Source organism: Apis dorsata, unplaced genomic scaffold, assembly GCF_000469605.1.
Source record: "Apis dorsata unplaced genomic scaffold, Apis dorsata 1.3 scaffold_185, whole genome shotgun sequence".
In the NCBI taxonomy this organism is placed as follows: Eukaryota; Metazoa; Arthropoda; class Insecta; order Hymenoptera; family Apidae; genus Apis; species Apis dorsata.
Window position 1 is genome coordinate 288,357 of NW_006263470.1, and position 9,495 is coordinate 297,851.

The 9,495-nt window shown below is 38.6% G+C and overlaps 2 protein-coding genes across 2 annotated transcripts in view; both read left to right on the top strand.

Moving 5' to 3' along the window:
- LOC102680517 (basic proline-rich protein) overlaps positions 1–1,957 on the top strand; it is a 15,417-nt gene extending 13,460 nt beyond the window's left edge. The window contains exons 6-7 of the mRNA XM_031509838.1: positions 4–405; positions 973–1,957. Of these exons, the coding sequence (XP_031365698.1) occupies positions 4–405; positions 973–1,620 (1,050 nt within the window). The 3' untranslated portion in view covers positions 1,621–1,957. The remainder of the gene's footprint in view (positions 1–3; positions 406–972) is intronic.
- A 756-nt stretch (positions 1,958–2,713) lies between these two features.
- LOC102679581 lies at positions 2,714–8,214 on the top strand. The gene is made up of 5 exons (XM_006614460.2): positions 2,714–2,860; positions 4,329–4,708; positions 5,583–5,984; positions 6,342–6,719; positions 7,664–8,214. Exons 1-5 carry the CDS (start codon positions 2,714–2,716, stop codon positions 8,160–8,162), a joined length of 1,806 nt encoding a protein of 601 aa, XP_006614523.1. The 3' UTR covers positions 8,163–8,214.
- Positions 8,215–9,495: the final 1,281 nt, after the last annotated feature.

A 9,495-nucleotide genomic window follows, 5' to 3' on the forward strand; every position in this document is an offset into this window, starting at 1 on the left:
TATCTACCTCCTTCACCACCAACGAGTCGTCCACCACCACCACCACCACCTTATGTACCTCCTTCACCCCCAACGAGTCGTCCACCACTACCACCTCATCTACCTCCTTCACCACCAACGAGTCGACCACCACCACCACCACCACCTTATCTACCTCCTCCACCACCACCAACTCGTCCACCACCACCACCACCTTATCTACCTCCTCCACCACCACCAACTCGTCCACCACCACCACCACCTTATCTACCTCCTCCACCACCACCAACTCGTCCACCACCACCACCACCTTATCTACCTCCTCCACCACCACCAACTCGTCCACCACCACCACCACCTTATCTACCTCCTCCACCACCACCAACTCGTCCACCACCACCACCACCTTATCTACCTCCTTCACCACCACCGAGTCGTCCACCACCACCACCACCACCTTATGTACCTCCTTCACCACCAACGAGTCGTCCACCACTACCACCTTATCTACCTCCTTCACCACCAACGAGTCGTCCACCACCATCACCACCACCTTATGTACCTCCTTCACCCCCAACGAGTCGTCCACCACTACCACCTTAACTATCTCCTTCACCACAACCGAGTCCCCCACCACCATCACCACCACCTTCTGTACCTCCTCCACCACCAACGAGTCGTCCACCATCATCGCAACCTCCACTAACACAACCACCCCCAACTAGACCAACATCTTTACCTCCTTCACCACCAACAAGTCGTCCACCATCATCGCAACCTCCAATAACACGACCCCCAACTGGACCAACATATTTACCTCCTTCACCACCAACAAGTCGTCCACCATCATCGCAACCTCCAATAACACGACCCCCAACTGGACCAACATATTTACCTCCTTCACCACCAACAAGTCGTCCACCATCATCGCAACCTCCAATAACACGACCACCCGTAACTGAACCAACATATTTACCTCCTTCACCATCAACAAGTCGTCCACCATCATCGCAACCTCCAATAACACGACCGCCCCCAACTGAACCAACATATTTACCTCCTTCACCATCAACAAGTCGTCCACCATCATCGCAACCTCCAATAACACGACCGCCCCCAACTGAACCAACATATTTACCTCCTTCACCACCTGTAACACGTCCACCTGCGCCTCCATCTTCACCTGTTACACGTCCATCTTCACCTTCATTTCCACCTGTTACACGTCCAACATCTCCCTCCTCCTATGTACCTCCGATAAATACAAAGCCATCGACCCAAGGCAATACGTATTTGCCTCCTGATACTACTCAAAGAACTACTACTCCAAGAATTCCAATAACCACTCCAATTTCAACTACGTATACATCTACACCTACTTTCTATCCAAGTACGCGACCTCCGCCATATCTTCCACCTTCCACATCTCGCGTCACAGTGAAAGTATCGTCATGGACTCCACCCTCCGTAATGTACACCAGTGTGCCAACATCGACGATCTACATTCCATTGCCAACTGGCAAACCCGCTTCGCCACCTACTATACCACCAACCACGAAGAGGCCCATTGGCTACTTCTATCCCGTGCCGGAGAATCCGTTAGAGTTGCCGCCGTTCGATGACGAGAGGCAATTTAGTTGAACTGATAATTTCATACTACTATATTTCTTTTTTTTTTAATTTTTATATGTATAGTATACAAAGCTATTTATGGATCCGCATAGGAGATGATACTGTAATCGACAATGGAAAAGAAACGAAAACGATAGAGTGGACTGGATCCTCAGTTGCTCGTATCGTATATGCGTGTAATCGTAACGTAAGATAACGTAACAATTCGATCCAACTTGCGAGAATATAATTTTCCATTGATCGACTATTGAGAAATTATCGATGATGACCTCCCGTCACGTTTGTAAATTTTGTACAATCTAACACACGCATACAATAGAAGAAATAAAAATTTGTATAAAGAGTAGAACGTCGTAACGTGTTTCATTTTCACGAAGTGTCGAAACCTTTCGAACTTTTGATATTTTCAAAGTGAAGTATCGAACACCTGATTCGCCAGAGGGATCGGGGCAATCACTTTTTCGCCTACGACATCCTTTGTGCACATGAATATTACGAAACGTGCTTAACAATCTCGAATAAAAAGAATTATCCAAATATGATTACGAGTCGCATTTCTCTGTTGCAATCGATTCTCTTACAACATGCTGTGTAATTACAGTGACTATCCTTCCGCGTAAGGATGACGATGATAGTTCAGTTTATCCAATAATCGTATCACCGTGACATTGATATTCTGTCTTAGATTATCGTCCAATGATATATTTGATTCGAATCTCGTTACGTGGTAAGTAGCCCATAACCTATCTCCTACTACCATAACGAGCCTCCCCCACGTACAAAGAAATTTTCTACATTCGTGATGGAATCCAACCAGTGAAAACTCCGTTGCGAGAAATGAATGCTCGTTAGTTGTATATGGAGCTTGGAAAGAATAGTCTCGTGGCCTTGCAACGTAGAATTTGTAAAATCGATTACCATCCAGTCAATTCAAATTTTATTATCGATCGTAATAGAATATATGTAATTTTTATATAATTATACCGTATCGGCAAATAAACATCACAGTCTCGTGACGAAGAATTGACTTAAGTGTCGTCAAAATTTCGAAAAATGTCATGTGAATAATCAAAGAGGATAAGAATCGACAGATTTAAAGGACATGCTTGAAACCGGGCGTAGAACCGTAATCAATACGTCTCAGCTTGGACTTTATTCCGATAACGGTGATCGATATCGTAGAAATCGATACAATTCCATTACCAGGAAATTCGTGATTGGAGTTATGGTAGTGGTGGTAGTGGTGTTAGTAAGTAATTCAAATGTTATATTAAATTATATTATATACTAATCAGAAATTAAAACTCACCCTTCACCTTTTTGAGTCGTCAAGATGGATAATTCATGCAATTGCGAAATACGTCATCGATTAATAACGTAATATTTAAGAGAATATATATATATACTTCACATTGCTGCATCTTCTAACAGAAAAGGTTGCAAAGATAAATTTATTAAAACAGAAAAATCGTAGAAAAGAGTCGTAACTCTGCACACATTTGCCGAGTCAAACATTTGCACACTGCTCACCTAATAAATATCTCTTATCTTATGTCCTCGTTTCAAAGAGGACCATCTTTCATCTTTCATCTGCGAAATACTCACGAAAAATCCATGCATATTGCCGCGCTATCCATCAAGTTCAATGACTCGGCCCCCATGATCGACGAGCATTACGTATCGATCGTTAACAAGCGCATTATGTTCCACCGTGTTAAAAAACATTATATTGCACGTACGATAAATTTTTTAACGAGCATTATACAAACAAGACACTTCCGTAACTAACCGTTTAAAATATTCATAATGGAAGAATCGTGGCGAAGAGAATACAATTTTCTAATTGGTAGAAAGTTAATTTTCAAGGATATTTAATTTTGAGATTTGTTGAATCGATTCTACAACAACGATTATTAATTAAAGAAGGAAAAGAAAAGAGGAAAGTGGTACTAAACGTTCGCGTTTTACAGTGACAAACGTTCCTTTCAAAAGTAAAGTTCTTTTTTTTTTTTCTTTTTTTATCGCTCGGCGCCTTAATGAGGCGCCATTGTGAAGAACAATGGGCGCAATTACAATCTCGCGGATTTTCTCCCATGATTAATGCAACAAGCATGGTAGCGCCACGGTTAAAAATCAACAATTTCACCGAGAAGGATCTCGTTTGTGGATTCGCATGCATGACGGGCCAAGCGTCGCAAACCAGATTTCTGCGTGATTCACATATAGGGCGTTAACTGTGTTTTGACACGAATTAGTTTGGAGGAATGGAATCTGGTTTGATGCTTAATGAATGAACGAGAACGATGGAGAAAATGTGATGGTCGTTCGGAGATTGATATCAAATAGATATCTTCGGTTCGGTTTAGAAAGAAAACGATACTTTCTGTAAATATATTTCACGATTGAACGAATTTGATTAATTTAATCGAAACAGCCTACTTTTTAAAATTATATACCTTTTTCGAATTATAGGTACGATGTAATTTCTTCTAATGTGTAATAAAATTCCAATTTCAAAATAATGAAACATTATTTCTTATGATTCAGATTTTAATCTTAGTTCAATTCATATTAATGGATGGAATATCTTAGAAAATGTTTTTTTCTTTTTCCTTTGTTTTACTTTATCTTATATATATTTTTCTAAATTATGAATTTTTAATCGTAAATTAAATATAAATTAAATTCGAGAAATCATCATACTTTTTCTGTTTTAGATTGGAATATTTTTGTACGATTTCGCGTCCGCGTCATCGGTGAACAATAAACTGAATCAGGAATCAAAGCACATGTACATCTTGCAAAATGCGCTTAAGAAACCGTCGAACTTAACAAAAAAATTATACAACTCCACTGTTTCGCCAGAAGTGAATAGAACTAGCTCCATTTACATTCAAGATCGCTCAGACAATGAGAGCTATGAGAATCTGTTTCCTTACGAGGGGGCGGCCGATCAGAATGTGGCCGATCCCGAGTTTAAGTCGCAGAACCTGAATAACTTCAAACTGAGGAAAAGAGTGCTGAAATCGGTGGACGGGGCGGCAGAGGGGAAACAGTTGTTCGACAATCACGCGATTGTTTATCGTGTGAAACAAAGGTAGAATGTTTCCAGATTGAAATCAAAAACTTGGACATATTTTATATAAAGAGGGCAAAGATAAAATCGTATCGACAAATTACGGGAGAAAATTTATTATATATAAATCATTTTTAATTATTTTAGAGAAATATTTCCATTCAAATAATACACGGACGATTTATGCGACTACCTTTCTTGTAACACGACAAAATAAAAAATTCGATATGGTTTCTCGAGTCGTAAAAAAAATGTCATAAAGAGTATGATTTATATAGCGGCTTATTTCAATCTTCGACAACGAGAAAATTTTTATGTACGAGATAAGCACGGTAAAAGGATATTATGCATTTAATACGACTGTTACATAACGGCTGTTGCAAAATCCATTACTGCTTTTGAGTGTTAAATTAATTATATTCGTCACATTTTTTTTTTTCACGATACAAAAGTTAATAAATTCCCTCTGGTAACTCGCACACATTTCTGACTCGTGTTCCACGTGTAAATTTACATTAACTGATTATCTTCAGCTCCATTGTACCAGATGTGTACGCGTTTGCAGCCTATAATAAATCACCGTTTCGATCGTTAATCGTCGAGAAACACTTTCTATTCTTCGACAACATCTCTTTCGCCTCGAATATCGCTCTATTATCCGTCATCCGATATTCAAACGAATCTCGATCCAACCAGAAAAATTTTAAATTCTATTCTCTCACACGTCCCTATCCTCGTTTAAAATTACAAGAAAATTAAAAATAAATTTCAATTTCATTTCGTTGAATCACAAATTCTTTGTTTAACATAATGAAAATTTCTTATTTAAATTAATAACCTGTACTGTGCATGATGAACGTGTGTTTAAAATTAAATATATATATATTATAAACAGGCACAAATATCCTCCAGCCTCGAGCGAGGATGAAAGTTCAGAAGAGAGTCGACCGACTCCTTTTCACTGGGAGTTGAAGACACCGCAGCCGACCGCCTTCAAACGTCAAAGATATCCTCAGTTGTCCCAATACAGATATCCCTACGCGTCCAGGAACATTCAAGACATCATAAAGTATCTGACGAACGACGCCGACCTGCCGAATAGGGGCATCAAGTTTGCAGGAGTGTACGTGAATCCGAAGAAATACGATTTGTTCCCCCCTGGGGTTGGGGAGATGATGTCCAACAGCGATAGATCGGAAGAAGATGAAAGTTCTTATCCTTCGAACGAGGATCCGTTTTATCAATATAAACCGAGACATCCCACGGACGTGAATCTGTTGGCCACGTCTAATGTCAGGTTTGTAGACGAGCAAAGTGTTTGATTAATTCGATGGAGCATAGAAAATTGATCATGCAAATTGATTTGCTTTGACCAGCTTTCCCAAGTAACTGGTGATAATTAAAATTCTCGAAAGAGCGAAAAAGATACTATGAATCTTTCGAAATCCTTTGATTCAATTGGCCTCTCTTTTTTTGGAATTTATATATTTTTGCTTTGGCAAAGAATATATAGGTATTTAAATAATTGTATGGAATATACAATTATCGTCGTTGGACATCGACTTGACAAATTTTTCTCTTACAATTAGAGATTAATCGAAGGGTATAAGAATAAAAGTAGAAGCAAAATGATCACTCAATCGAACTTTTCCAGATTTTCGCCAACGGGTCTTCATAAGTACAATTACGAGTATGGACGTCCTATGAATTACTACAAACCGACATCCATGGAATCTCTATACGAGAATCCAATTTCTTATTCCAATAATTATTCCAAGAAACGTAAACCGCAACCGTTCAGCGTCATGTTGGATATTTACCCGATCACCGACATCGTGGAGAATCAAAACAAGAAAGGGAACAGGCCGAGACAGGTGCCAGTGGAGGATTACGAGGTGAGAAGACCGATTCAGTACAACAGGGGGCCGAAATTTTATTCTCCGCCCCCGCAGACCTTGAGTGACGAGGAGGAAAGGCAACAAATGGTATTCCATTTGAATCTGTATCCAAGAAAGAAGAACAAGATGACCAGGTAAGATCCGATATTTATCCTCACAGAAATATCCAAATTATATAAAACGTATAAAACATATTCGATTTCGATTGCAAAACATTTTATCCTCCATCCAGTGAAATTAGAATCGTGGACAAATAAATATCCATGGAAAAATAATAATTACAAAATAAGTTGAAGTATGTTGAGGTAAACACTCTCATGATCGAACATAATAAATAAAATTTCCGTGTATCTCAAGTATCTCCAAGCAATGCCTCCTCTTGCAAATTCTTCCACCCACGTTCCTCTGCACCTGATTGCATCGTCCTCTTTCCAATTACGTAAGGATCTCGCTTTCGCGAGTGAGTGACTTGATAGATTTATTCGCGATCGATGAAACGTGGTTTCCCTTATATCAACCGGTTGATCGTGGAATCGTTAAAATGCGCGTTCCACACGTAATATTATAGCTGGAGGATGTACAATGAAGATCGGTAAACTCGCGCGCGATACTTTCACCGAACACGCGCGATGTCGGATAAAGGTGAAAAAACCGAGCGAAAAACATGGTTCGATGGCTGGTTAAGGAAGGCCACCGTAAAATGTCACCGGTTAAATTTTAGGGTACGAACGCGGGGAGGGAGAGAGGGACGAAGATGGCTAGTCGTAAATTCTCTCGATCGATCCTGTTCCATTACCTTGAATGATGACGCGAGTAAGGAAATATCGAGTAATTTACTTACCAGAATTCGATATATTATCGAAACGAATTCCTGTTCGAGCAAAATTTTTATCTTTTTCTTTCTTCTTGCTACTTTATTTCGGATATAATAAATCGTTGGAGAGATAAATTAATTATCTTTTATTTATTTATATATCCTAAAATTCCTAAATTTCTTTCTCTGTTTTCTGCATTTAATTTAAATTTTTGAAAGTTATTTTCGAATGAAGATAATTCTCTTTTTCTCTTTTGATTATAGATACGATATTATTCATAGATCGGAATCGATGGCGCCGGAAGAACGGCAACAATTCGTGGATAAAGTATGGTCGCCATTGGAAACGATAGCTAAGCATTTGGCAGTGGAACAATCGAAATTCGTGGACGATAAAGACACAAATTTTGCCGCTACCCGATACCAAGAAACGGTTCTTGACGACAAGGATGAGGTTAAAAAGTTTCGTCAAATCAACGATTCCGCCGAATCGAGTGACAATCCGGGAGAAACTAGCACGATTAAATCTAAGCTTCCCTTCAATCACAAATCTAACATCGAGGAGGATTACGCGAGCACCGAGAAATACGAGGTCGATGCTCAAAAAATTGTAGCAACCACCATTGAGAACGAATGCGACGATTGTAGTGGCACTACTGTGATTTCGAAAGAGACGAATAGCAACGAGACTGAAAGTATCGACCAATTAAAAGACATCGATACTATTGAGGGATTTACAAAATTCAGTGATAGCATTTCTTAAATTTTATGTGTTTTTCAAAAATTTTATACCAACGTTTGATAAAAATCGTATCGAATTAAAAAATGGAAAAAATTTTAAATCGATCTTAAGATTACGATCGTACAAATAATTCGAAGAGAAAAATATTTCATTTTCGAAAAAAAAAAAAAATAAATAAATAAAAAAATAATGAAGAAAGATCAATCTACGAGGCTATCCTCCTAATAAAAAATTGTTACAACCGTTGAAAATCGCGAAGAATTCATTAATGCCTTCCCTCAAAATATATTATAATTTCTAATTCCATCTTCTCGCGTAGATTATTGATGTTGTCTGAACTGGACGGTCATCAATCTCCTCGCGGGTTTCTTCGTATTTTCCATTAGATCAAATTATCTACATAGCTCCACCTCGCCTTGACATTTTCGTCGAGGGCGTTCGAGAGGGCTCTCAAGATCTTGGTTGGTGCAATCGTACGTAAGATATTCGTCGAACGCGATTGCCTCATAGGCCACGAGACGGTGGACGGTCTACAAAATTGGTATTCGTCGGTATACGTGCCTTCTAATAGAGGAAAGGAACACAAGACGTATCTTCGTTCCGATATTTCGTCACGATTGTCGAAATTGAAGAGCAAGAAGAAATTTCTCTCAAATATTTCAAACATTTGATTTAAAATCTAAAAAGATCTTTGGGAAGAAAGATTATTTTTGTAAAAATTTTTCGGAAACTTTCGAAGAAAGTACGAGTAATTCATTTTAAAGGTCCAACGTGAGTCAGAACGTGAACGTTCGGTCACGATTTCCATAAATGTCAATGCATTCGAATCACGTATATAAGAAATAAGACCAGATGTTTTTTTCTTTTTTTTTTTTTTCTTCTTCTTCGTTTTATGAACATAATTCAAATGTACAATGTTTTTTTGTTTTATTTCATCCTTAAATACTGAATATATATATATTACAACAGCGTAAGTTTTATGCGACAACGTCGCGTATGTCGCTTGTGAGTTTCAGATTCGTGTACAATCTAAGAAATATACAATTCACGCAGTTAGTTAGTTAGTATCGCACTTCATACGTGTCCTATTTATTTTGGCACGAACTTCTCGATCTTACGTTATAGCACCATTCGTCGACTCTTCGTCGTTCGTACGATCGTCGTAACAATCACGATGACACCGTGTGAAACAACTATATAATACAATCCTTCGATTCTGTTTCGAAAATATTCCCTCCTTATCAAGAATTTTGAAGAAGAAAATTGCACCTTTGTTGAAACATCTTTCATTGCGTTCATTTGATATTAAGGAAATTCATCGATTTCGATGATTCAATTTGTAAAAAAAAAAAAA